At 46.6% G+C, this 26,843-nt stretch overlaps 1 protein-coding gene across 3 annotated transcripts in view; it reads right to left on the bottom strand.

The window, feature by feature from the left end:
• KIDINS220 (kinase D interacting substrate 220) overlaps window positions 1-26,843 on the bottom strand; it is a 152,723-nt gene that overhangs the window by 112,879 nt on the left and 13,001 nt on the right. For all 3 annotated transcript variants that reach the window (XM_077291392.1, XM_077291391.1, XM_077291393.1), the window contains exons 2-8: window positions 12,721-12,860; window positions 11,301-11,399; window positions 10,781-10,879; window positions 10,388-10,486; window positions 9,194-9,295; window positions 8,397-8,495; window positions 7,269-7,466 (exon numbers count right to left, since the gene is read on the bottom strand). In XM_077291392.1, coding sequence (XP_077147507.1) covers window positions 7,269-7,466; window positions 8,397-8,495; window positions 9,194-9,295; window positions 10,388-10,486; window positions 10,781-10,879; window positions 11,301-11,399; window positions 12,721-12,828 — 804 coding nt within the window. In that variant the 5' untranslated portion in view covers window positions 12,829-12,860. The remainder of the gene's footprint in view (window positions 1-7,268; window positions 7,467-8,396; window positions 8,496-9,193; window positions 9,296-10,387; window positions 10,487-10,780; window positions 10,880-11,300; window positions 11,400-12,720; window positions 12,861-26,843) is intronic.

Raw genomic sequence — 26,843 nt, forward strand, 5'->3', positions numbered from 1 at the left:
CCCTTCTGGAAGAATACCGGATCATCCTCAAAGAGGATATCTGCTGGGCTGGAAATGAGAAGTTGTCTAAGTCTAGCTTCCAGTCCAGGTGAGAGGATATCACAAGTGATATAGACGACTCAGCGTAGTCCTGCAAGGGCGGGTAAACAGTCGGCCAAACAGGGCAGAACGACCACGCCTCTAGGTGCAAGATGACAGCCGCCATGACCCTTGCGAACGCTCTGGGTGCGGTAGCAAGGCCGAAGGACAAGGTCGTGACTTAAATGCTGTTCACGAATGGAAAGGCAAAGGAATTTTGAAGAGGTTAGGCATCCCGAATGTCGATGGATGCCAGAGACTGCACCTTTTGTGTTGAAGTAATAGCTGAGCAGAGGAACTCCATTCGAAGAAGAAGAAGAACCTTGTGAAAAAGTTAGAAGTTTGAGGTCCGGGATCGGTCCTACTTCTCATTCCCTTTTTAGGAACCAAGATCCCTTAGATCTAGACTGTCCTGGACAACCCTTTCACTGTTGGTCGGGGCTGTAGGAACGTACGATCCTTGGTTAGTCTCCCGCTGAAAAATTTGATTGACCAGCTGAACTGTCTTCAGGAAAGGGGTACTGGTGTGAATCAAGGTAGTTAAGGTCTCCAGGGAGGAGACCGTTGCTCTAGCAATCCATGCGGCGGCTAGGGAGGGTAGAGGGCTGGACCCGTAGCCGCAAAACGGAACAAACCAGATTTGTTATTTGACAGAGCGTGGCATTTGTAATTGAGGACATATCGGACAGGGATACTGGTAGGTAAACCACAGGAGATTGCACCCGGTTAATCTGCGGAGTGGCAGAATGCGCCGCTGCTTCCAGCAGGTCATAGAGTTAAAAATTAGGAGCCTCGATCCACCATCCTCCTAACAGGGAAGTGGAGAGGGAACATTTCCTGCATCTTCTGTTAAATAGTGGTGATGCAGAGGGGGGTGCTCAGACGCCCGAAAGGGGTGCCTCTGTTCATCGACAGAGTTCAGGTCTCCGGGTGGACAGGACAGGTTGTCTGGCGTTAGACCTGGATGCAGAAAAAGGATACCTGGAAGCGACCTTCATGTGCCCGTCTGTTGATGGTGTGGGGAGACCGGCGCCCTTTAAAGTGCCTGTCGCCCTTAAAAATCAGACCAGGCATAGCGTCCCACGTAGAGGCTTCTATCCAGTGACTCGCATATCCGGACTGGATGGCAAAAGCTCTACGAGGGAGTTTAGACTGAGGGAACTAGTTACACTAGGATAAACTTGGATCAGCGGCAGAGGGCTCCTCATTTATGACCAGTTTCGGATTGGTCATGCCTTTAAGACCAGGGAATACTGGTCGTGTTCCTTTAAGACCAGGGAATACTGGTCGTGTGCCTTTAAGACCAGGGAATCCTGGTCGTGTGCCTTTAAGACCAGGGAATCCTGGTCGTGTGCCTTTAAGACCAGGGAATCCTGGTCGTGTGCCTTTAAGACCAGGGAATACTGGTCGTGTGCCTTTAAGGGTACGTTCACACAGGACTTTTTTGCTGCTTTTTTTTGCTGCTTTTTTTTATGCTAATTTTCAGCTGCTTTTTACAGAACCAGTAAAGCCTATGAGATTTCAGAAATCTCATGCACACACGTTGGTTTTTTGTTTGATCAGTTTTTTCTGCTTTGCTGCTTTTTTTGGACATAGGGCATGTCACTTCTTTCAGCGTTTTTGCTGCGTTTTTGCAGCGTTTTTTCACCCATTGACTTGAATGGGTGATGAAAAAAACGCTGCAAAAACGCTGAAAAAACGCATGTAGCATTATTTGCTGCTTTTTTTGTGCAGAAAATCATGGCCAGCAGGAAGGGATCTCACAGCCAAGAGCTTAGGGGTGTGGTTAGGGAGGTGTGAAGAGCCATTGTGAGCCATTGTGAGGTGTGAAGAGCCATTGTGAGGTGTCCTGATTGTGATCTATTGTGAGGGAGTTCCTGGTAGTGAGGTGTGAAGAGCCATTGTGAGGTGTCCTGATTGTGATCTATTGTGAGGGAGTTCCTGGTAGTGAGGTGTGAAGAGCCATTGTGAGCCATTGTCAGGTGTGAAGAGCCATTGTGAGGTGTCCTGATTGTGATCTATTGTGAGGGAGTTCCTGGTAGTAAGGTGTGAAGAGCCATTGTGAGCCATTGTCAGGTGTGAAGAGCCATTGTGAGGTGTCCTTTTCTAACAAATTAAATGACCAGGTAGTAGGTAAATACTAGTGATGTGAACGTGCTCTGATAACGTGTTATGTGAGCGTGCTTGAGTACTAACTGAGTGTCTTTGGTGTAGTCATCAAACATGTTTGATTCACCATATACCACAAAAAAAGCATGAAAAAAAACGCACCAAAAACGCACCAAAAACGCACAAAAAAACGCACCATAAAAACGCACAAAAAACGCACCTATAAGCAGCTGAAAATTAGCATAAAAAAAAGCAGCAAAAAAAAAGCAGCAAAAAAGTCCTGTGTGAACGTACCCTAACACCAGGGAATATTGTGTGCGTTTAAGACCAGGGGATCCTGACTGGTCACGTGTCTTTAAGACCCTGGAATTCTGGTCACGCGCCTTTAAGACCAGGGAATACTGGTCACGCGCCTAAAAAACCAGGGAATACTGGTCACATGCCTTTAAGACCAGGGAATACTGGTCATGTGTCTTAAGACCAGGGAATACTGGTCATGTCCCTTAATACCAGGGAATACTGGTCATGTCCCTTAAGACCAGGGAATACTGGTCACATGCCTTTAAGACCATGGAATACTAGTCACGTGCCCTTAAAGGGAACCTACCACCCCGTTTTTTAAAAATTAGATAAAAATAGTGTGAAATAGGGGCAGAGCTGGGCTTTACATTAGGGCCTTTTCGGTGCCTTTACACCCCCGTTAGGCTGCCCAAATACCTTTGTGAAGTGGCCGTTTTCTGCTGTCACTCAAGCTGGTCAGGTCGGATGGGCGTGGTCACAGCGCTGTTTGTCCCCCAGGATCCTGCTCATCATTACGTTGGTGGCGTAGTGGTGTGCGCATGTCCAAAGAAGATCCACTGCCCAGGAGATGAATAACGGCGCGGTCTTCGCTATTCAGCCGTTTACCGGTGGGCGCGGCCATCTTTCCTGTGGCCGCGCCTGCGCAGATGGAGCGCTCTGCTGCCCGGGACTTCAGGAAAATGGCCGCGGGATTCCGCGCGTGCGCAGATGGAGGTCGCGGCGGCCATTTTCCTGAAGTCCCGGGCAGCAGAGCGCTCCATCTGCGCAGGCGCGGCCACAGGAAAGATGGCCGCGCCCACCGGTAAACGGCTGAATAGCGAAGACCGCGCCGTTATTCATCTCCTGGGCAGTGGATTCATCTGCTGGACATGCGCACACCACTACGCCACCAACGTAATGATGAGCAGGATCCTGGGGGACAAACAGCGCTGTGACCACGCCCATCCGACCTGACCCACTTGAGTGACAGCAGAAAACGGCCACTTCACAAAGGTATTTGGGCAGCCTAACGGGGGTGTAAAGGCACCAAAAAGGCCCTAATGTAAAGCCCAGCTCTGCCCCTATTTCACACTATTTTTATCTAATTTTTAAAAAACGGGGTGGTAGGTTCCCTTTAAGACCAGGGAATACTGGTCACGTGCCTTTCAGACCAGGTAATACTGGTCACGTGCCTTTAAGACCAGGGAATACTGGTCACGTGCCTTTAAGACCAGGGAATACTGGTCACGTGCCTTTAAGACCAGAGAACAATGGTCATGTGACTTTAAGACCAGGAATACTGGTCATGCGGGTTTAGGTAAAATCTCGCAGCGAGCGAGAAGCGCCAATTCAGGGGGCGGAGCCACAGGCACAACGTGGGCGAAGCCTTGAGACTTCCATGAATAGGCCCAAGCTGGGGCGTAAATTTCTGCAGCCGGCGACCAGCGTAGAAGTTAGGGGTTGTCACTCGTTGCTCGAGAAAATTAAGCGCTTCCGTGCCAGGCGAAAGGCGCCAGGAAAAAAAGGTAGAGCCGCCTTAAGGCGCCACAGTGCGCTTCTGAGGTGCGGCCTACACATCGGCCGAAGCCGGGAGCCAAATTTTGTAGCCGGCTGGAGCGTTACCTCAGGGAGGTGGGCCACAGGGAAGCCTGAGACTGCCCGCTGCAGAAGCCCATCGCTGGCAGGATCCACTTACCAACGGTGCGCGTCCCGGCATGGAGCCGCCGCGGATGTCGGGTATTGCAGCGAGGACGGTGCAGGGATTGGGGCTGCCCGGACCATGGAGAGGGGCTTCTTACATCCACGAAGTTCAGCCCATCGGGACCGTGAAGGCACCTTCGCCCCTGAAGGGGATTTCAACTGCGGCCTAGTCCGGCTGAAAAAAAACCGGGAACTAAATTTATGGAGCCTGCCGGTGGAGCGCGTCGGCGGGCCGCGCGCCGAATGATTGCCGCTGGCGTACCGGCCAGTGGCACCCCCAGGACCGCATCTTCCATGCAGTCAGCGTGAGGAAGAATGGCCCCCGAGATCTGCAGGGCGCCTCTCGTCCCAGACGAGAAGCGCCGATATAGGGGGCGGGGTTACGGCCGTGGGAGAGATCTGCCCACTGCGGCCTACTCCAGCTGAGAAGCCGGGGACTAAATTTTCGGCCTGCCTGGCGATGCGCGGCGGCCGCAACGGAGCGACGCTAACCGCCGCAGTTTCCCGACCGCCGGCGCCTCTCTCCAGGGGCTCTGCCGCAAGTACCGCCGGCGCCTGCCCCATAGAGGCCATTGCGGCCTACTCCGGCTGAAAAGCCGGGGACTAAATTTCCGGCCTGCCCGGCGGTGTGCGGCGGCGCGGCCGCAAGGCGATCTGGAGCGCAGGAGGGGAACTCCTGATATACTCACAGTCCTGTAATGCAGGTCCCCCTGTACCTGCGCGCTCCATCCTCAACCTCTTCTCTCAATCCATCATCCCCTTGTTAGGTAGGTGGAGAGGTGGGCTCTGCCGTAAGTATGCAACGCCATGTGATGTGGGCCTTGTATGTCGGGCCACCGGAGAGGAACATTAGAGCAGGCTCTATGTGCTCGCCATCTTGCAGGGGGAAGGGAGATCGGGACCAAAGATGGAAACCCGTCGCCCCAGTAAAAATTGGCGTGCTCCAACGTCGCAGGAGAGGGACGGGGAGGTATACTCGCCGTGCTCGCCTGTTGCTGGTTCGGGGGAGAGCGGGTCCCATAAAAAAGGATCCGTCGCCCCCTTCACTCCGTTGAATAAAAAATAAAAATTTACAGAAAAATAAAAATTTAAATTAAAATAAGAAAGTTGGGGTCTGAAAACAGACCCAAGTGCCTCCTACAGACACTAAGCAAGAACTGGTTAGCTGAGGGCCAGCAGGAGGGTGTATACTGCAGGGGAGGAGCTAACTTTCTTTGTATCACTTAGTGTCCTCCTAGTGGCAGCAGCAGCATACCCCCACGGTCTGTGTCCCCCAATGAGGCGTAGGAGAAATGAATAGGCGCTGAGCCGCAGTACCCAGGAACGGCCACTACACCGCCCGCAGAACTGCGCTGGCCTGGGTCCGGCCACTTCTTATATATGAGTGTACATGGGCATCTACTACATATTTCCATCCAGCTAAGATGAAGTAGTATAAGACAGGACTGCACCGCTGGCCCTACATATCCCCCCAGAGACCAGCAGGATCACAGCAGACCCCAGAGCACCAGCCATCTGCATCCTAGTAATAGATATTCATCTGCTCACACATTTCCTTTACATTGCAGATCTGTAAAAGTGTCTTCATGGGAAACGTTTCTCCATCTATAACTTTTTTCCTCCCCATTACCAGCAGTTACTTTGAGCCTCGGTTTATTTTTATTTTTTTTACTGCAGAAGAATGAATTTTTTCCCCTCTAAAACCAGAACCCAGGGGGCACCCAAATACGAGATGAGTAAAATAGCTCCACTTGAAAGATTTTACAACGATCCCACAGTGCAAAGTGTCCATCTGCTCCTGTCCAGTGCCGACACATGGGGGCTTTGGCTAAGTGGCGCGAGCAGATGGAGGAGACATATGTGATCACATTGCTTTAATGTGAGAGTAAACAAATCCTTCACTTCATTCCATACTGGGAGGCTGCCCAATGTCACAGGGACGTACTTCTCTCAGTACCGAGCCTGGACGTGGGTCTTGTCCTTCACAACTGCAAAGTATAGAAGACTGGTCAGCCGGGTGAGAGGTCTGTGCTGGGACTGGGAGTTTGGAAGGGATGAGGGTCGATATTCATTTATAGGATAGCCATTTCCTCAATGAAGAGGATATTTGCAGATTATTTGCCTGGGAGCATTGTATGGCCCATAGCCGTCACTTCATAGAAAAACTCCTGAGCAATAAGTAGACTACATTGGAAAACCCCATTTCTGAAAGTTAATAGTGTTTTATTTTTTTTCCAGGTGACAGGTTCCCTTTATAAAAATATTTGAGAGTAGTCAGATTTATAGGTTCCCTTTAAAGACATTTTCCCCCCAGAAAAATAATATAGAGCCACTCTCACCTGGCATCCTAAGGATCAGAGCACCCTGGTATGGGTAGATGGTGGTACAGAACATATAGTGCTGTACGGAGCAGAGGCAACGCTAGACAGTCAGCAGTGCACCATATGATCTATGTGTGCTTTACTACAGCGTAGCCTAGACTTCTGCTAGAAATGCGTCTAAAATATTGCTACTGCCAACAGTGTTTGAAAGGGGTTGTCCGGTGAAACTTTATTGATCGATGGGGGTCTGATCACTGCGGCCGGCACTGATCGGTATAATGGGGAGTTTTCATCATAGAATCATAAAATGTTAGAGTTGGACGGACCTCTAGGGTCATCGTGTCCAACCCCCCGCTCAATGCAGGATTCATTATACCATCTCAGACAGCTTCTGCTTACAGACTTCCATTGAAGGAGAACTCACCACCTCTCGTGGCAGCCTGCTCCACTCATTGACCACCCTCACTGTCAAAAAGTTTTTCTAATATCTAATCTGTATCTTCCATTTATTACATAATAGAGCGGGAAATTAGATGCCGCTCAAAAGACTAAACAAAGGAACAGAGATGAATAGGAAGTGTTTTTCAAGCTTTATTTGGAAACACCCTTATGGGGCAAGTGTATATGTCTGCCATTGCTTTTGATCAGTTTATAAAATTAGTCAAAATGTACTCTAGGGTCAGCAAACCTGGAAGATCGAAGGATTCTATTGTAATGTCCACATTCCGGTTTGGTCAAGAGAAAAAAAAAAAAAAAACGGCATAAAAACCGTGGCCTTACCCGGTCAGGGATGTTGACGTAGGTGCCGGCATCCAGTAGGTCCTGCACAATCTCAGTGTGGCCCTCTTTGGCTGCTATAGCGAGAGCCGTGTTGCCGTCTTTATCGGTCAAGTTCACATTTGGGTTCCTCTTCAAAATTTCCTTCACGGTGTTGGTGTAGCCGCCTCTCACTGCGACAATCAGAGCCGTCATCGAATTCTGCAAGAAGAAACGGTCTATTCAACGGGATGCCATTCTAAAAAAACATGGCTACCTCTTCACCCCTTCCCACCAGAGCTCCATTCTGCATTGACACTTTGGTTTTTACCACTTCTTCTAAGGTTTTTTTTTGTTTTGTTTTGTTTTTTTATTGAGAAAACTGTACCAGGGCTTGTTTAGGAATATGAAAGAAAACTTATGTGGGATAAAATGGTGAAAAAAATACTCAAAGTTCAGCCTCTGATTTTGGAGTTTTATTTGTCCATCGGTCATTGTACTATAAAAGAAAAGGCAACGATTCTTCATGTCAGGGTGATCACAGTTTCTTTTATATTTTAGCGAATAAAAAAAATTAGCTTGTATCACTATTTTCCGTAACTTTTTTTCAGCTTTTTTTTTTTTTTTGCGTGGCAAGCGGTCATTTTTATTGGTATCATTTTCAAGTACACACAACATTTTGATTGCTTACTTGGTGAAAGTCGTCAACCAAAAAATGGCAATTCCAGAGAGAATATATATATATGTATATTTACTTATTTTTAACCGTATGGGTTGCTTTTATAGATTGGACTCTTGGACACAAGAATATTAACCATGATTTTTTTATTTTTTTTAGGCATGTACTTTTTAATTGGAAAGTGGAGGTGATTCATAAACCTTTATATTTTTAATTTATTTAATGGACAACTTTTATATGAAAAAAATATAAATTTTTTTTTCTTTAATTCTTAGTCCCCAGGATGGCTCCATACACCCACACATTACGTGTGATGTACATTTATGTGACGTGGGGGAGGGGTAAAGATAGCCATGAAATACAAAGATATAACTACACTGAATATTTGCAACTGTTCTGCATTATTATTTACAACAATTGAAAAAGGGAAGAAAAAAACTATTTAAAAAAAAAAAAAAATGTCAGAAACCTACAGCTCCCTCTTGGTCGACATCCGCTCCCATCTGCAGCAAGGATTTCACAGATTCCAGGTGGCCTTTTCTTGCCGCCCAGATAAGAGGAGTAGTTCCGTACTAAAGGAAAAAAATAAAATCACAGATTTTCACAACATCACTAAAATAACATTACAGCAGCCTGCACAGGTCGAGTAAGGGACGGAGAATTTCATTTTCTCCATATTTTGGTTTATGTATAAAAATGTAATATCCTCAGTCCCCAGACTGGATTCCCCTTCAGTGAGCCAGCGCTGAATGGTTGCTATATACTAGGTACCACACCAGTATGGTGGGCTGCAGTATCCCCAGCAATAACAGCCAATTATCGGCAGTTTCCCATTTTCTCTGCTGTAGATGTAGCAGAGCTATGAATGCTGAGGTAGCCACCAAGTCAGTGGTGGGGGCGGGGTTACACTGAATAGCTTGACTGCCTGGCATGGGACACCTAGTCCTACAGTGATAATCTCCTGCTAATAAAACACAGATTGTATTAGAAACCTGGGGCTAAAAACCTGGTGACCAGTGTCCTTTAAAGAGCCCTGATTGACTAGATTACAAGTTGTTCAGTGCTGGTTTACCGGATGGTTTAGACTAGGCCGAAGAACAATGATGGGGACAGGACGATCGCCAATATGATCGTGCAGTCCCCATACAGGATCAGAGAGGTCCTATTTTTTTTGCAGGCATAGACGAGCCAATGACTACGCGTATAGCTCATTTACCAATTATCAGATCATCTAAACTCCCAATCACAGTAATTAGACAGAACTCTCTACCTTATCGGAGCAGTTGACTTTGGCTCCATGCTGCAGTAAAAGATAGACAATCTCCGAGTGACCTCGCCCGGCCGCCCAGATAATCGGGTACACGCTGTATTGCTAAAAAATAAGAGCAGGAGAGGAGAAAGTGGAATTTTTTTTTATCTTCATGATCATGACAATGTTTAAAGGCTGCAGAGCAACCACAAATATCACATCTCGCCAGCAACATGTAATTACAAGGGACGAGACGTCTATCCAATGGATAATGCAGACGATGAAGACGGCACAAAATGATGTAGTCATTTAAAAGCTTCAATTATTCATGTTATTCCATAGACAGACCAATTCCAGACTTCTCCAGAAATACATTTATAGTATTCAGGGTACGCTAAGAAAACAGACTCTAGAAAGAACCTGTCCGCAATCAGGATCATTCGGGTGATCGTCACAGAGCTTACAGGCAAGTCCAGTTACATGAGAAAATACATGCCGTAAAATTAAGTATATAAATACATTTTTCAGTCAAGGGTTTGTCCAGGCTATTTGCATACACGCGGTCAGGTGCCAACTAGACGTGTCTGGCCTCGCTCAATACAAGTGGACATGTCTAGTAGGAATGTGGCAAGGAGCATGCAAATCGCATATTTGTGGTGACATTACTAGCACCAGAGAATCAGAGTGACTGCAGATTTCAGCCCGAAGCCTGGATAACCCCTTTAAGCAAAAATTTAATCTAATGACCCCAAATTAGGGAAACCTGTGCTATTTCCTACAAACTTCTGTAACTCCTATAACCTTATATAGAGGGTTTATGGGGTCATTACTATGCATGAGTCCCCACTGCCTTCTAGATGAGGGTCCCAACCATCTCAAAAAACATGGCCCGATTTCACACAGTTGTCAGTGGCGATGTGTGCGTATTTTGCTCCAATGACTTCTATGGCAGTTCTGACATTAGCCGAGCAGTTGTTTTTGGCTACTTTCTCAACTCCCATAGAAGTCAATGGCGCGCCACCCAACAGTTCCCTCGTCTTCATTCATAGCAATATTAGTCAGGGCCATTTTCTACCTACAGGGGTGAGTCCCCGAAACAGAATGAAGATCAGATATTTACAGCATGTCCTACAGATACGTCAGAAATGTCTAAGATGTGGATACCCCCTCGAAGATAGCGGTGAGAGACCCTACAAGTATAAGGCTGCATCTTACCAGGCCGGTTATATTTGGGTTTGCTCCTTTAGAGAGAAGCATCTCCACAACTTCGGTGCATCCTTTGTAAGAAGCCCACATAAGGGCCGTCCATCCGCCCTGGGGAAAAAAAAAAATGGGAGAAATGTCTCATTTAAAGGAATGGGAAACAGGGAGGTAGATCAAGGTCATTCAACAGGTGCGATCACAAGATCCTTAATTCGCCATTAAAAGGAACTAACGGCTTCATATCTGTTTTATGGAACACGCTGGCCCCTTTAATAGACAAAATCTGCACTCAATAGATAAAATCAGTATTCAGGTTCCATCTACACGAAACTGGTAGCGTCCTCTCTGACCAGCAGGCCCAAAACTACGTCTCCTACCGACGCTGGAGACGCAGGGTGCACGTACCATGTCGCGGTGCTCCAGGTTGGCATTGCAGTCCAGCAGCTCCTTCACAATCCCCACGTGTCCTTCCTTGGAAGCAGATATAAGAGCGGTCCAGTTATCCTGCAAGAGAACAGAGCCAAGATTAGGAAGAAAAGCTGTAAAACATCGGCGTGCAGGCAAAGCAGGAACCTGCCAGACAGCCATGGAGAAGAGTGAATAACCAGGTAAGGATGGTTTACACCCAGAGATTACAGGATGCAAAACGCCAAAAACACCTGGATCCTTACAGCATCCCATTAGTTAAAGGGAAAAGCATCATTTTTTATGTTAAACGGAAACAAGTAATAATAAAGACTAATGAAAAAAAGAGCTGTCACCACCCCTTTAAGAAAAAGCTGATACTGTATGTCACAACTTTGCAAGCATTTCTGACTTCCAAGTCCTCTATTAATCATCCGATTCTAAGTGCCACGGGCATCGGACATGGCACAGTATCACACAGTGTGACATTTCCCGATAGACCGCACCGCCAGACACTCACCACATCTTCTAGGTTGCAGTTGGCTCTTTGCTGAAGCAGCTCCTGAACAATCTCCAGGTTGCCCTGTTCTGCTGCCAACATCAGGGCCGTCTGCCCATTCTGGAAGACAAATGGGACATGCAGCTTTTTTACAGATTGCTCAAGACAACTTTCGGCCTGCAGCATAGTTTAGCCATATGTAATAACATTGTAAGAGGACACTATCCCTTTAAGTACTTGTGCAATGCACGCTGCTGTCATCACTAACAGTCATTTGATGCCGGCCTGTGCAGATCATCGTGCTCATGTCTTGGCAGTCAGTAACATAGGACTAATTGACTAATTGTCAGATTTGTGCCCATATTATCCACTGAGGCTCATGTTTCTAGATGTTGTAGCTTTCCTGTGCAGACAGCGCCACCTAGTGCCCCAACATGAGATCTAATTAAAGGCAAAGAGGAAAAAAAAATATTTAGATTCCAGTTACTAATTAAAACTAAGCAACTCCAGCTTAGCTGCACTGTATGGAAGGAGCAAGGAGCCTGAAGCAGATCGGTCTCCTCGATGGCTCAGGCTGGATCGCTGTCCGTCACCCGCATTACAAATGCTGTGTATACGCTCGCCACAGTCAGGGCATTGGAAAACAAAAGACATATAACAGAGAATAAAATAGGAAAGTAGCACGTCTGCACAGTTGTGTGCATCCAACCGCATTCATCTGAAGGCAGCGGGTGGCCAGGAGAGCCCTGATGTAAAGGGGACCCCAGGATCAGTGGTGGTCCGAGAGATCAGATCCCTAATTATTAGGGTGATGGCATATCCTAGCTACAGAGCCTCAGATGAGAATAACCCTTTAATGGCCTCTGGACCCTACACATAGCTATAGGGACAAGGGGAACACCTTGGAGACCGACCACCGCTGCTAGACTGCAGAACGTACGCGGCACGTACATACAACCTCTTTTCTACTAAGCTTACAGGCTACACAGCTGCGGTGGTCGGTCTCCTAGGTGAATGGGGAAGAGTTCAGATCTCAAGAGTGGCTGAAAATGTTTAGCGTGCAGTAAATGACAGAAGTGCTCTTTATTTGGAAACATCCAGCTATATAGGACGGGGATGACCCTTCACATACTGCACATGGAACATAGAAGTGAGCGACAACGTGACGGCTGTGTGCACGGTGCCGGCTCACATGACTCACATGGACGTATTCTTCCTCACCAGGTCAGATGATCCCAACCACACCAGATAGCTGAGGGATGGATATATTGCCCCCGCTCAGCACAGTAACAGAGTGTTCACGTGTCGCTGCTGCTGCGGAAACTGCTAGTCGTAAGGTTTTGGCAAGACATTCGTGGCAAAAATCAGATAAAAAGAATTCTAGGAACCGAGCCCTAATACAAAGGATCTTTCCCTTTAATACATTTTCTGCAGGACGTACCTCGTTTCTTTCATCCACATCCTTGCATTTTTCCAGCAGAGCCTTCAGAGCGGCGACATTACCCTCCTCCACGTACGATAACAAGTTCTGGGAACCCAGGCTTGCCATTGTGAACAGCTGGGCTCAGGATCAAAGGTAACCTGAGGATGGAAAACCAAAATGTGTTACCATGAGGTTTCAGGGGCGAAAAAAAAGGAGATTCACAACGGACAACTATTACATTCCATTCAAATCTTGCAGCATAGCTACTACTGCTCATCTACAGTGTCAGCAGGGAGTCTGTGGTAGTCTAAGACACACCCCCGTATCGTCATTGGTTCAGGCAGCTGCTCTCTCCCCGCCCCCGCTGTCCTCTCCCGATCCCCACTGCTCTGCATAGGCTTGCCAAAAAGAACAGATTATAATCCCATCAAATGACTAATGTACAGATTACTGATCCACCAGTGAGAAAATGATTATAATCATGTAATGGACTCACATACCTTGGGATGTGGCTTAAGACCCCCATACACACTAGACTAACATTAGCCAAACCCACCGATATCGGCTAACTCAGCCGACAAGGCTAATGAACATGGGTGCAGCCCGACTTTAAGGCAGGGACCCAGCATGTCCGATTTGGTTTTTTAGAGATAGTTAGGTCAGCATGTATGGGGCCCCTTAGTGTCAGAGAGCCTGGAGGGAGTGTCAGAGAGCCTGGAGGGTCCCTCGGGTAGCTGTTCGTACAATCAGAATTAACCCCTTGCATGCACAGCTATTATCTATCTATCTATATAATTGTCTAAGGGGTACTTCCGTCTGTTTGTCTGTAACTTCTGTCTGTCTGTAACAGACAGCATCAATAGTAAAAGCATATGTTAAAAATAATAATATTATAATTATATTCTCACCTTCCGCGGCAGCCTTTCCAGCTCCTCGCGACGCTCTGGTCCCAAGAATGCATTGCGGCAATGACCAGAGATCACGTGGCGGTTTCGCAAGACCGCTACATCATCACGGGTTATTGCCGCAAGGCATTACTGGGAATGGAGCATCGCTAAAGACCTCGGCTGGATCCGGGGGCCGACGGAAGGTGAGTATACACAGTGTGCAGAATTATTAGGAAAGTTGTATTTTAGAGGATTATTTTTATTATTGATCAACGACTATGATCTGAATCAACCCAAAAGACTCAAATATCAAAGCTTAATATTTTTGGAAGTTGTAGTGGGTTTTTTTTTAGATTTGGCTATCTTAGGAGGATATCGGTTTGTGCAGGTAACTATTACTGTGCAGAATTATTAGGCAACTTAATAAAAATCAAATATATTCCCATCTCACTTGTTTATTTTCACCAGGTAAACCAATATAACTGCACAAAATTTAGAAATAAACATTTCTGACATGCAAAAACAAAACCCCAAAAAATTAGTGCCCAATATAGCCACCTTTCTTTATGATGACACTCACCATCCTTCCATCCATAGATTCTGTCAGTTGCTTGATCTGTTTACGATGAACATTACGTGCAGCAGCCACCACAGCCTCCCGGACTCTGTTCCGAGAGGTGGACTGCTTTCCCTCCCTGTAGATCTCACATTTTATGAGGGACCACAGGTTCTCTATGGGGTTCAGATCAGGTGAACAAGAGGCCATGTCATTATTTTTTCTTCTTTGAGACCTTTACTGGCCAGCCACGCTGTGGAGTAGTTGGAGGCATGTGATGGAGCATTGTCCTGCATGAAAATTATGTTTTTCTTGAACGATACCGACTTCTTCCTTTACCACTGCTTGAAGAAGTTGTCTTCCAGAAACTGGCAGTAGGTCTGGGAGTTGAGCTTCACTCCATTCTCAACCCGAAAAGGTCCCACAAGTCCATCTTTGATGATACCAGCCCATACCAGTCCCCCACCTCCACCTTGCTGGCGTCTGAGTCGGAGTGGAGCTCTCTGCCCTTTACTGATCCAGCCTCTGGCCCATCCATCTGGCCCATCAAGAGTCACTCTCATTTCATCAGTCCATAAAACCTTTGAAGGGTCAGTCTTAAGATATTTCTTGGCCCAGTCTTGACGTTTAATCTTATGTTTCTTGTTCAGAGGTGGTCATTTTCAGCGTTCCTTACCTTGGCCATGTCCCTGAGTATCGCACACCTTGTGCTTTTTGTTACTCCAGTAACGTTGCAGCTCTGAAATATGGCAAAACTGGTGGCAAATGGCATCTTGGCAGTTTCACGCTTGGTTTTCCTCAATTCATGGGCAGTTATTTTGCGCCTTGTTTGCCCAACACGCTTCTTGCGACCCTGTTGGCTATTTGCTATGAAACGCTTGATTGTTCGGTGATCACGCTTCAAAAGTTTGGCAATTTCAAGACTGCTGCATCCCTCTGCAAGACATCTCACAATTTTGGACTTTTCAGATCCCGTCAAATCTGACCCATTTTGCCAAAGGAAAGGAAGTTGCCTAATAATTAAGCACACCTTATATAGGGTTTTGATGTCATTAGACAACACCCCTCCTCATTACAGAGATGCCCATCACCTGATTTACTTACGGTAACTGGTAGTTGGCTCTCAAGGCTGAACAGCTTGGAGTAGGACGACACGTATAAAAAGTATCATGTGATCAAAATACAACTTGCCTAATAATTCTGCACACAGTGTATAACTTTTCTATTTGAATTGTTTTTTTAACAGGGATATGGTGCCCGCTGTGCTATACACTGCGTGGGCTGCGCTATACACTGCGTGGGCTGCGCTATACACTGCGTGGGCTGCGCTATACACTGCGTGGGCTGCGCTATACACTGCGTGGGCTGCGCTATACACTGCGTGGGCTGTGCTATATGCTACGTGGCCTGTCAGACTCAAAAACATGGAGCTGGCCCTGGCTTCACTGATTGCGCCCGGCTGGCCAAATAATGTGTATTCATTGCATTATTCTAAAATCTTCAAAAACTACATACATATTCTAGAATACCCGGATGCGTTGGAATCGGGCCACCATCTAGTAAAGTAATATGAGAGTTGTTTTCTGCAAGACAGGTTGAAGTTTCGGAATAAAACCGTTTATTTTAGCACTAGATGGTGGCCCAATTCTAATGCATCGGGTATTCTAGAATTTGTACAGTATATAGTTTATTTATGAAGATTTTAGAATAATGCAATGAATACACAGGATTTGGCTGGCCGGGCGCGACCAATCAGCGAAGCGTGGTTCAAATCCCGCAGCAATTCGCGGCCGGACTGCGCCTGTCGCTGATTGTTTGCGGTCAGCCGAGCGCGACCAATCAGTGAAGCCAGGGCCAACTCCAAGTTTTTGAGGGCCCCGGGCAAAAAGAGTCTCACAGCCCACGTACCATATAACACAGCCACATAGTATATTGCACAGCCACGCAGTATATAACACAGGCCACGCAGTATATAACACAGGCCACGCAGTATATAACACAGGCCACGCAGTATATAACACAGGCCACGCAGTATATAACACAGGCCACGCAGTATATAGCACAGGCCACGCAGTATATAGCACAGCCACGTAGTATATAGCACAGCCACATAGTATATAACACAGCCACGTAGTATATAACACAGCCACGTAGTATATAACACAGCCACGTAGTATATAACACAGCCACATAGTATATAGCACAGCCACGTAGTAATATAGCACAGCCACGTAGTAATATAGCACAGCCACGTAGTAATATAGCACAGCCTACGTAGTATATAACACAGCCCACGCAGTATATAGCAATGTGGGCACCATATCTCTGTTAAAAAAAAACAATTAAAATAGAAAAGTAAATAAAAAATAGATATATACCCACCTTCCGTCGGTTCCCGGATCCAGCCGAGGTCTTTAGCGATACTCGTCGCAACGCTCCGTTCCCAGTAATGCCTTGCGGCAATAACCCGTGACCATGTAGCGGTCTCGCGAGACCACCACGTGATTTTGAGTCATTGCCGCAATGCATTCTTGGGACCGGAGCGTCGCGAGAAGCGGGAAAGGCTGCTGCGGACGGCGGAAGGTGAGAATATGTTTTGGGGTTTTTTTATTATTATTTTTAACATGATATGTTTTTACTATTGATGCTGCATAGGCAGCATCAATAGTAAAAAGTGAAACGGTGCTTAAAATCCTGCCCCAATATCACTGATTGTTCACGCCCGGCCGGCCGCGACCAATCAGCGACCCGGGATTTCCGTTACAGACAAACAGACGGAAGTAAAGTAACAGACAAACAGACGGAAGTACCCCTTAGACAATAATTATATATATATATATATATATATATATATATATATATATATATATATATATATATATATATATATATATATACACACATTTATATATTTGTCACACAGGGTTAATAGCAGCGGTAACGGACTGCATTACACCGCATAACGCGGTTCGTTACCGCCGCCATTAACCCTGTGTGAGGGCAGACCGGAGGGGTGTATGCGGGCGCCGGGCAGGGAGTGCGGGGAGTAAGGAGCGGCCATTTTCTTCCGGACTGTGCGAGTCGCTGATTGGTCGCGGCAGCCATGACAGGCAGCTGCCGAGACCAATCAGCGAACGAATAACCGTTACAGACAGAAGGACAGACGGAAGTACCCCTTAGACAATTATATAGTAGATATATATAGATACATATACAGATAGATAGATAGATAGATAGATAGATAGATAGATAGATAGATAGATAGATAGGATGTACTGAAAAAAAGATAATTAAAAAAAATTATATTTTGTCTATATTCATTTAATCGTATTGTAAGTTTTCCAATCAATCCTGTGAACACTTGGTCAGTCACTCTTGGTCATGTTACAGAATCTTCTGCAGTTGCACAGAGCTACAATGCAATTACAGCTTAATCCCCCATCTCTTAGGAAGCCATGACAATGCTACCGGCACCCTGTGCTTGTGGTGAGGATTGTGGGGTGGGAGACTGGGTGCCCTCTCCCCCCCAACTCTTAGGGCATGTGCAGATGTTCAGTATTAGTCCGCGGCGTCCACAGAGCTGCCGGCTTTGGAATGCAGGTGATTCCGCATGTGATCACTGAACCGTGCCGAATCGCCGAGTCTTATACATTGTACGGGTGACATTTAACTTGCAGAGACTCTTATTAACTTCAAAAGAACTGAGTTGCAGTACCAGGCTTAACCTGCGGACAGGTGTGGCGCTGTTTTTCCAATCCTGCAGACCACTTTTAACATGAGAAAATTTCTCTGGGCAAACAATGAGGCACCTTCCCTTTAATGATTATGTCAGCTGCTCGCTGTAACAAAGGGATTCCCGTGTCATACACCATCATGGCAAACGGGGGCCAATATTGGTGAATCTCGTCTGTTCAGAGCAGTAGATTCAGGAAAGGCAGAACTTTTCTTCTAATATTATGAAAAACGGTCATAAAAAACATGCAAACCGCCATAAAACCGGAAGGGTATGCAGTACCGCAGCTGTACACGCAGGACCCCATGTACGTAGAGGCCCTACAAACAAGCCATGGTTAGTGTTAGGTGATTTCCAGGTTTAGGGTACTGTCACACTAAACGATTTACCAACGATCACGACCAGCGATACGACCTGGCCGTGATCGTTGGTAAGTGGTTGTGTGGTCGCTGGGGAGCTGTCACACAGTCAGCTCTCCAGCGACCAACGATGCCGAGGTCCCCGGGTAACCAGGGTAAACATCGGGTTACTAAGCGCAGGGCCGCGCTTAGTAACCCGATGTTTACCGTGGTTACCAGCGTAAAAGTAAAAAAAAAAAAACGTACATACTCACATTCCGGTGTCTGTCCCTCGGCGTTCTGCTTCTCTGCACTGTGAGCGCCGGCCGGCCGGAAAGCGAGCACAGCGGTGACGTCACCGCTGTGCTTTCCGGCTGGCACAGACACAGTGCAGAGAAGCAGAACGCCGGGGGACAGACACCGGAATGTAAGTATGTAGTGTTTGGTTTTTTTACTTTTACGCTGGTAACCACGGTAAACATCGGGTTACTAAGCGCGGCCCTGCGCTTAGTAACCCGATGTTTACCCTGGTTACAAGCGAACGCATCGCTGGATCGCTGTCACACACAACGATCCAGCGATGACAGCGGGAGATCCAGCGACGAAAGAAAGTTCCAAACGATCTGCTACGACGTACGATTCTCAGCAGGGTCCCTGATCGCTGCGTGTCAGACACAGCGATATCGTATGGATATCGCTAGAACGTCACGGATCGTACCGTCGCAGCGATCAAAGTGCCAATGTGTGACAGTACCCTAAGAGTTTTTGCAGAGTCGAAAGTAAGATAAGGTCGAATTCTGGAAATGTTTTTGAGGTGTAGATAACGAGGGCAAGCCAGTGATCGGATGTGGGGGGTGAATGAAAGCTCGGAATCAAGTATGACCCCAAGACACTGGATGTGTTGCTGGGGAGTAATGGTGGAACCGCACACGGAGATGGCAAGGTCAGGCAAAGGTAGGTTAGTAGAGGGAGAGAACACGATCTGAACCTTCCTCCTTTATTTTAGACTGAATAGTACAAGGAGACATCCAGATAAGTGGATCATGGGACCGAGGAAAATTTTCGCCTAATTTGCATTTTGCTAAGTTGCGGAACATCAGAATTCACTGGTGAATTTATCAGGTTTGGCAAATTGATGAAAAAAATAGGGATTGATTCTAACTATTACATGGCCCAGTGACTGGCCAAAATAGGTGAATTAATTTGTTAGCCCTGAATCCTGACCTGGTCTGAGCTCAATGCTCCATTTATCACTCATGCTGTATAGAATCATTTCCTCCCCCTCAAAGTTGGTCTTTCACCATATTATGCACTGCATTTAATAAAATGGAAGTAAACTCTGCATCCCTGAAATACAGAAGGAAATCATCTGATTTAATAATGACACGTATTTGAGAAAACCCGTTCAAAACCCCTTGAAAAAGCCGATTGCGAAACGAGAGTCGGGGTTGGAGCAGTGGGACCGCAAACATGTCAGGATGGGCTGCAGTCTATAAAAGTAAAAGGATTTTTCGTGCTGCATAAAAGTTCGGCATTCTCAGCAGCACATTGTCAATCATGACCCGCACTGCCGAGAATAATGAAGCCTATACCGATTATTATTAATATTATTACAGATCGCTCAGTGCGCACCGGTAGATTGTTCTGCCCGTACAATCAGGTCAGTAAATTTCTGTCAATCAGCCAACAAGTCGGTGATCTGCAGTGGTTTGGTGCTGCCGGTCGGTTCATCCCTTGACACTGCAGCCCGGACACCCGTGGAGCTTTGATGACACTTTCCTTGTAGTACGTGCTGTGCTCCATGTTATAGAGATGGAGGAGCTCAAAATGTATAAGAAGAAGAAAACAATGGAACGTGAAATCCCCAATCTTTCTATCCCTTGGAGTCCAGTGGGAGGGACTGACAGCCTTCCCTGTATGAGCGGCCACACATCGTAAGCGGCCAGTCACCGATCCACCTCCGGACTACTCACTGGTTCCCTTTAATCACAGTTTAATCATTTCACAATTAAGTTATTTCCAAAACACTACAGCAATAAAAACATCAGAATCCACCAGCCCGGCAGGGACACGTCACACAGGTTCTACACATGGCCATACATGTTAGCGGCAGGTCAGAGTATGGGGATCAGTCACTCAACTGTGTGGAATGATATCCCGACTGTCATAGGAAAGAAGGGTTGGGCATGTTGGGACTTCAGCATCCTTGCTGGGACCGCCATCAATCCTAAGAACTGAGCCTCTGAACAGCCCGGTGTGAATGGAGAGGTGGCCGATCTGTTCCATTCATTCTTACTGGATGCACCAAAGATCAGCTTGGCTATCACCGGCAGTCCAATTAAGAATGAATAGAGCGGCAGTGCGCCTGATTAACCACCGCTCCATTCACACGGGACTCTTCAGAGGGGTCAAAGTGGAAGGAACCCCAGCAATCGGGAAGTTATGGATAGGGGATAAGTTCCAATCTTGAGAACGCCCCATGAATGTTTTATATTTATCAATCTAGGCAGATATTAATCATCTAACCTGAAATCTATGTAAGGTCAGACTGGCCGACAGCAGCACCGGCAGATTCTCCGGTAGGCTGCCCAAAAGCTGAAAAGATAATGAGACCCAAAAGGTCCAGCAGAGGAAAATGTAAAAGGAGCTTGGTATTCAAACGCTTGCTACTACTACTAGGGTCTATTGTATGGGAAGCCTCACAAATCTGTTATATATTACCGACTGTGTGCATGCGATGATGAAGGTTTAGATGGGTGGGTTTTGTAAGGAGGACGGGGGATTCCTCTGTTAGCCCAAGGAATCCCAATCTGATAGCAGACCCTGTCCTTGGGGCAAAGCAAAATGGACAACTAATATTGGGTGGTGCCATATGCGAGACTTATTACATGGCACGGCAACAAGAAAAGCTTAACACTTAAAAAAGGTGTTTGAGAAGTCTGACGCACCTTTAGACGGCCCAGTCTCAGATCGCACCTAGTAGGTGGCCTACTCTGTACAAGAAATGGGTGGCACAATGTTGGGGTATTTTTTTTTAGTGCCGAGTATCGCACATTAGGCCAGGCCCCTTCCCACTAAATCCTTTTTAGCAAAGCCACCCCCCTCATCTGACAAGGACAAAATTAAGTTGTAAGTAATCGAAGACAATTTTTTTTTTTTTTTCTTTTGGGGGGGGGGGGGGGGTCATGTTCCTGGCTTATACCTCTGCCAAAACCACAGACATTTTTCCTCAAGTGCTGCAGACTGTGACAATATCGGTGACAATATAAGGTGTAGATGTGGGGGGCATGTGGACAGGGGCTTTATATACACACACAGGCACCATACATAAAGCAGGAGCAGAAACTGGTCACGTCTGACCATGGCAGCCATAGGGGACTTCCGCAGACCCTCCCAATTGCCATGGCAAACCATTAGCACCTGTTGATCAACTAGTGCGGCAGACTGGTGACCACACTGATGCCCCACCATGCTTCCATCAGTGATTGACAGCAGCATCCAAGCTAGTTCCCATCGCTGCTGTTACAGGCAGGTGCTGGCTGTATAATACAGCCGGCACCTGCCTGGTGTGAATCCACTCTATACACCTGCCTAATAATAGGTCATTGGGCAGGAAGGAGTTAAAAAATGAGCATCAGACTAATGCAAATTGTTATTTCAAGACTATACGGCCATTATGAGAACTTGATATATTATTATTATTACATAGATCTTAGACTGATGAGGCAGGTGTACTTTCATTGAAAAGTCAAGTTTGTGTTGCAAAACTTGGTAACAAATTAGCATGAAAGGGGACCTGTCAGAATCTTTACCGTCCAGCTCCATTTAAGTGAAGCTGCCGGACTCCTACCGATCTGACATGGACGATAGGTCATTGATGTCCTTGCAGGGAACCTATCAGCTCATTCTACCCCCGAACAGATGACATGACCAGGAGTAAATCCGCACCTTTATTAGCCATAAGCCCCGTTCTACTGCAGGGACTGAGGTAGGGAGCGCTCTGCAGGGATCACTTCCACTGCCTCCACTGGTGGCTGACATGCTGCTGTCAATCACTAGTGGGCTGCCCGTATGCCGGCCCCAGAGAAGAGTTCACTGGGCTTCTCCCTGACTTACACTGAGTGACAGATCTCTACCGTTTACAGATAGCAAGAGACCCTACTTATGTGGAGCTCAGAAAAATATACAAAAAAATTGTCCACTGTAACTGGATTTTATCTATATGTCCACCTTTGACATTCACTATATACAAAAAAAAAATAGATAAAAATACCAGGCATAATACATTTACACCAGGATAATACAGTTCCCTAGGTAATCTGCGCAGTGGATCTGTGTAAGAATGGATACCACGTGGATAGCGTCTGTACGGCATCGTGTGGGTTTTCACAAGCCCATTGAGTTTAATGGGTGAGTTATCTGAAAAACCCAAGAGACTTTGGTATGTTTGTTGTGTTGTTTGCGCATGGCGGCTTGCGTAGAAGAAGTGGGCATCTGAACTCGGCCATTGACTTCCATTGGTCAGTGTGCGCTCTATTTTGAACAACGACAGCACATAGAAAAACCATCAGTCTGAAAAGGGGCTTAAAGGGACTCTGTCACCCCCTCCAGCCGTTATAAACTAAAAGAGCCACCTTGTGCAGCAGTAATGCTGCATTCTAACAAGGTGGCTCTTTTAGTTTGTGGTGCAGTTATAGCCAAAATAAAGCGTTTTATAATTTCGCCAAAATACCTCTCTTTAGCCCTGGAGGCAGGTCTTAACCCCTCTGCTGCAACCGCCACACTTCAGTCACTCAAATCTTCTTCGGCGCCGGGCGCCGCCCCCTCCGCGCTGTTTTCCACTCAATTCCGGCGCCTGCGCTGTTTAGTACTGGCTGGGGCAGGCGCAGTGAGCTCTGGCCGTCTAACCTCAGATGCAGTCTTACAGACTGCGCCTGTGCGGCCACCCAGCTTGTGAATCCCAGCCCCGCAGTGTGTTATGCATTATGCACAGTCCCAGCCAGTACTAAACAGCGCAGGCGCCGAATTTGAGTGGAAAACAGCGAGGAGGGGGCGGCGCCTGGCGCCGAAGATTTGAGTGACTGAAGTGTGGCGGTTACTGCTGCACAAGGTGGCTCTTTTAGTTTATAACGGCTGGAGGGGGTGACAGAGTCCCTTTAATGTTTTATAAAAATTGTTTTTTTTGCAACAGCTATTTCAGTTTCATATATCTAATAACTGTTGGACACAGTAATGTTTCTGCCTTGAAATGAGGTTTATTGTACTAACAGAAAATGAGCAATCTGCATTCAAACAAAATTTGACGGGTGCATAAGTATGAGCACCTCACCAGAAAAGTGACATTAATATTTAGCAGATCCTCCTTTTGCAAAAATAACAGCCTCTAGTCGCTTCCTGTAGCTTTTAATGAGTTCCTGGATGAAGGTATTTTTGGCCATTCCTCTTTACAAAACAATTCCAGTTCAGTTAAGTTTGATGGTCGCCGAGCATGAACAGCCCTCTTCAAATGATCCCACAGATGTTCAATGATATTCAGGTCTGGGGACTGGGATGGCCATTCCAGAACAGTGTGATTGTTCCTCTGCATGAATGCCTGAGTAGATTTGGAGCGGTGTTTTGGATCATTGTCTTGCTGAAAGATCCATCCCCTGCGTAACTTCAACTTTGTCACTGATTCATGAACATTACTGTCAAGAATCTGATACTGAGAGGAATCCATGCGTCCCTCAACTTTAACAAGATTCCCAGTGCCGGCAATGGCCACACAGCCCCAAAGCATGATGAAACCTCCACCAAATTTTACTGTGGGTAGCAAGTGTTTTTCTTGGAATGCTGTGTTTTTTTGCTGCCATGCATAACGCCTTTTCGTATGACCAAACAACTCAATCTTGGTTTCATCAGTCCACAGGACCTTCTTCCAAAAAGAAATTGGCTTCTCCAAATGTGCTTTTGCATACCTCAGCCGACTCTGTTTGTGGCGTGCTTGCAGAAATGGCTTCTTTTGCATCACTCTCCCATACAGCTTCTCCTTGTGCAAAGTGTGTTGTATAGTTGACCGATGCACAGTGACACCATCTGCAGCAAGTTGATGCTGCCGCTCTCTGGAGGTGGTCTGAGGATTGTCCTTGACTGATCTCACCATTCTTCTTCTCTGCCTTTCTGATGTTTTTCTTGGCCTGCCACTTCTGGCCTTAACAAGAACTGTACCTGTGTTGTTCCATTTCCTTGCTATGTTCCTCACAGTGGAAATTGACAGGTTAAATCTCTTAGACAGCTTTTTGTATCCTTCCCCTGAACAACTATGTTGAAAAATCTTTGTTTTCAGATCATTTGACAGTTGTTTTGAGGAGCCCATGATGCCACTCTTCAGAGGAGATTTAAAGGGCACCTGTCACCCCGTTTTTTCTGTATGAGAAAAATACTGTGAAATAGGGCCTGAGCTGTGCATTACAACAGTGTATTTTGTGGACCCCGATTCCCCACCTATGCTGCCAAAATACGTTACCAAAGTAGCCGTTTTCGCCTGTCAATCAGGCTGGTCTGGTCAAAAGGGCGTGGTGTCTTCCCCCAGATCTTGCTTAGTTTTCCGTTGGTGGCGTAGTGGTTTGCGCATGCCCAAGGTCCCGAATCCACTGCACAGGGGAGTGAAAAGAGCGCGATGTGCGTTATTTCCCTGTTGATCAGTGGGGGCGGCCATCTTCCTTTGGCCGCGCGTGCGCAGATGGAGCGCTCTGCTGCCGCGGCTTCAGGAAAATGGCCGCGGGATGCCGCGCGTGCGCAGATGGAGATCGCGGCGGCCATTTTCCTGAAGCAGAATTCACATCTCGGCTTCAGGAAAATGGCCGCCGCGATCTCCATCTGCGCAAGCGCGGCATCCCGCGGCCATTTTCCTGAAGCCGCGGGCAGCAGAGCGCTCCATCTGCGCACGCGCGGCCAAAGGAAGATGGCCGCCCCCACCGATCACCAGGGAAATAGAACACATCGCGCTGTTTTCACTCCCCTGTGCAGTGGATTCGGGACCTTGGGCATGCGCAAACCACTACGCCACCAACGGAAAACTAAGCAAGATCTGGGGGAAGACACCACGCCCTTTTGACCAGACCAGCCTGATTGACAGGCGAAAACGGCTACTTTGGTAACGTATTTTGGCAGCATAGGTGGGGAATCGGGGTCCACAAAATACACTGTTGTAATGCACAGCTCAGGCCCTATTTAACAGTATTTTTATCTCATACGGAAAAACCGGGGTGACAGGTGCCCTTTAAACAGGAGAACAACTTGCAAGGGGCCACTTTAAGTAGCTTTTCTCATGATTGCATACACCTAGCTATGAAGTTCAAAGCTCAATGAGGTTACAAAACCAAAAAAAGTGCTTTAGTAAGTCAGTAAAAAGTAGGTAGGAGTATTTAAAACAAGAAAATGATAAGGGTGCCCATACTTATGCACCTGTCAAATTTTGTTTGAATGCAGATTGCACATTTTCTGTTAGTACAATAAACCTCATTTCAAGGCAGAAACATTACTGTGTCCAACAGTTATGTGATATATGAAACTGAAATAGCTGTTGCAAAAAAACAATTTTTATAAAACACTAGCTGTACTACCCGGCTTCGCCCGGGCTAATGACTGCTGTTAGCAAAATAGAATGTGTTAACAAAAATTTATTCTGCACACAAAAACCACAAAACAAATAGATAGAAATGTAATTATTAAAAGGCAAAAACTAAGCTAATAGAAGCATTTCACAACATATATTAGCTTTGTTATACCGAGAATGTCTTTGTTGCCTATATTAACCAATCAGAGCTCAGGTTAATTAACTGTAGCAAAATAGAAGCTGAGCTGTGATTGGTTGCTATTGGCAGCCTGATAAATCTCCAGCCAACAGTAAGCCCTCCCCCCTGGCAGTATATATTAGCTCACACATACACATAATAGGCTGGTCATGTGACTGACAGCTGCCGTATTTCCTATATGGTACATTTGTTGCTCTTGTGGTTTGTCTGCTTATTAATCAGATTTTTATTTTTGAAGGATAATACCAGACTTGTGTGTGTTTTAGGGCGAGTTTCATGTGTCAAGTTGTGTGTGTTGAGTTGCGTGTGGCGACATGCATGTAGCGACTTCTGTGAGATGAGTTTTGTGTGGTGACATGCGTGTAGCAACATTTTGTGTGTCGAGTTGCATGTGACAGGTTAGTGTAGCAAGTTGTGTGCAGCAAGATTTGTGCATGGCGAGTTTTGCACGTGGCGAGTTTTATGTGTGGTGCGTTTTGAGTATGTGCAAGTTTTGTGTGAGGCAACTTTAGCATGTGTTGCAACTTTTGTACATGTGGCAATTTTTCTGTGTGTGCAAGTTTTGCATGTGGCGAGTTTTCCATGAGGTGAGTTTTGCACGTGTGGCGAGTTTTGCATGTAGCGAGTTTTGCGCGTTGCGAGTTTTGAGTGGTGACTTTTGTGTTTCGACTTTTATGTGGCGAGGTTGGTGTATGTGTGGTGAAATGTGTGCTGAGGGTGGTATATGTGTTCAAGCACTTGGTAGTGTGTGGCGCATTTTGTGTGTGTGTTCATATCCCCGTGTGTGGTGAGTATCCCATGTCGGGGCCCCACCTTAGCAACTGTACGGTA

The sequence above is a fragment of the Ranitomeya variabilis genome, chromosome 2 (genome assembly GCF_051348905.1).
Source record: "Ranitomeya variabilis isolate aRanVar5 chromosome 2, aRanVar5.hap1, whole genome shotgun sequence".
In the NCBI taxonomy this organism is placed as follows: domain Eukaryota; kingdom Metazoa; phylum Chordata; class Amphibia; order Anura; family Dendrobatidae; genus Ranitomeya; species Ranitomeya variabilis.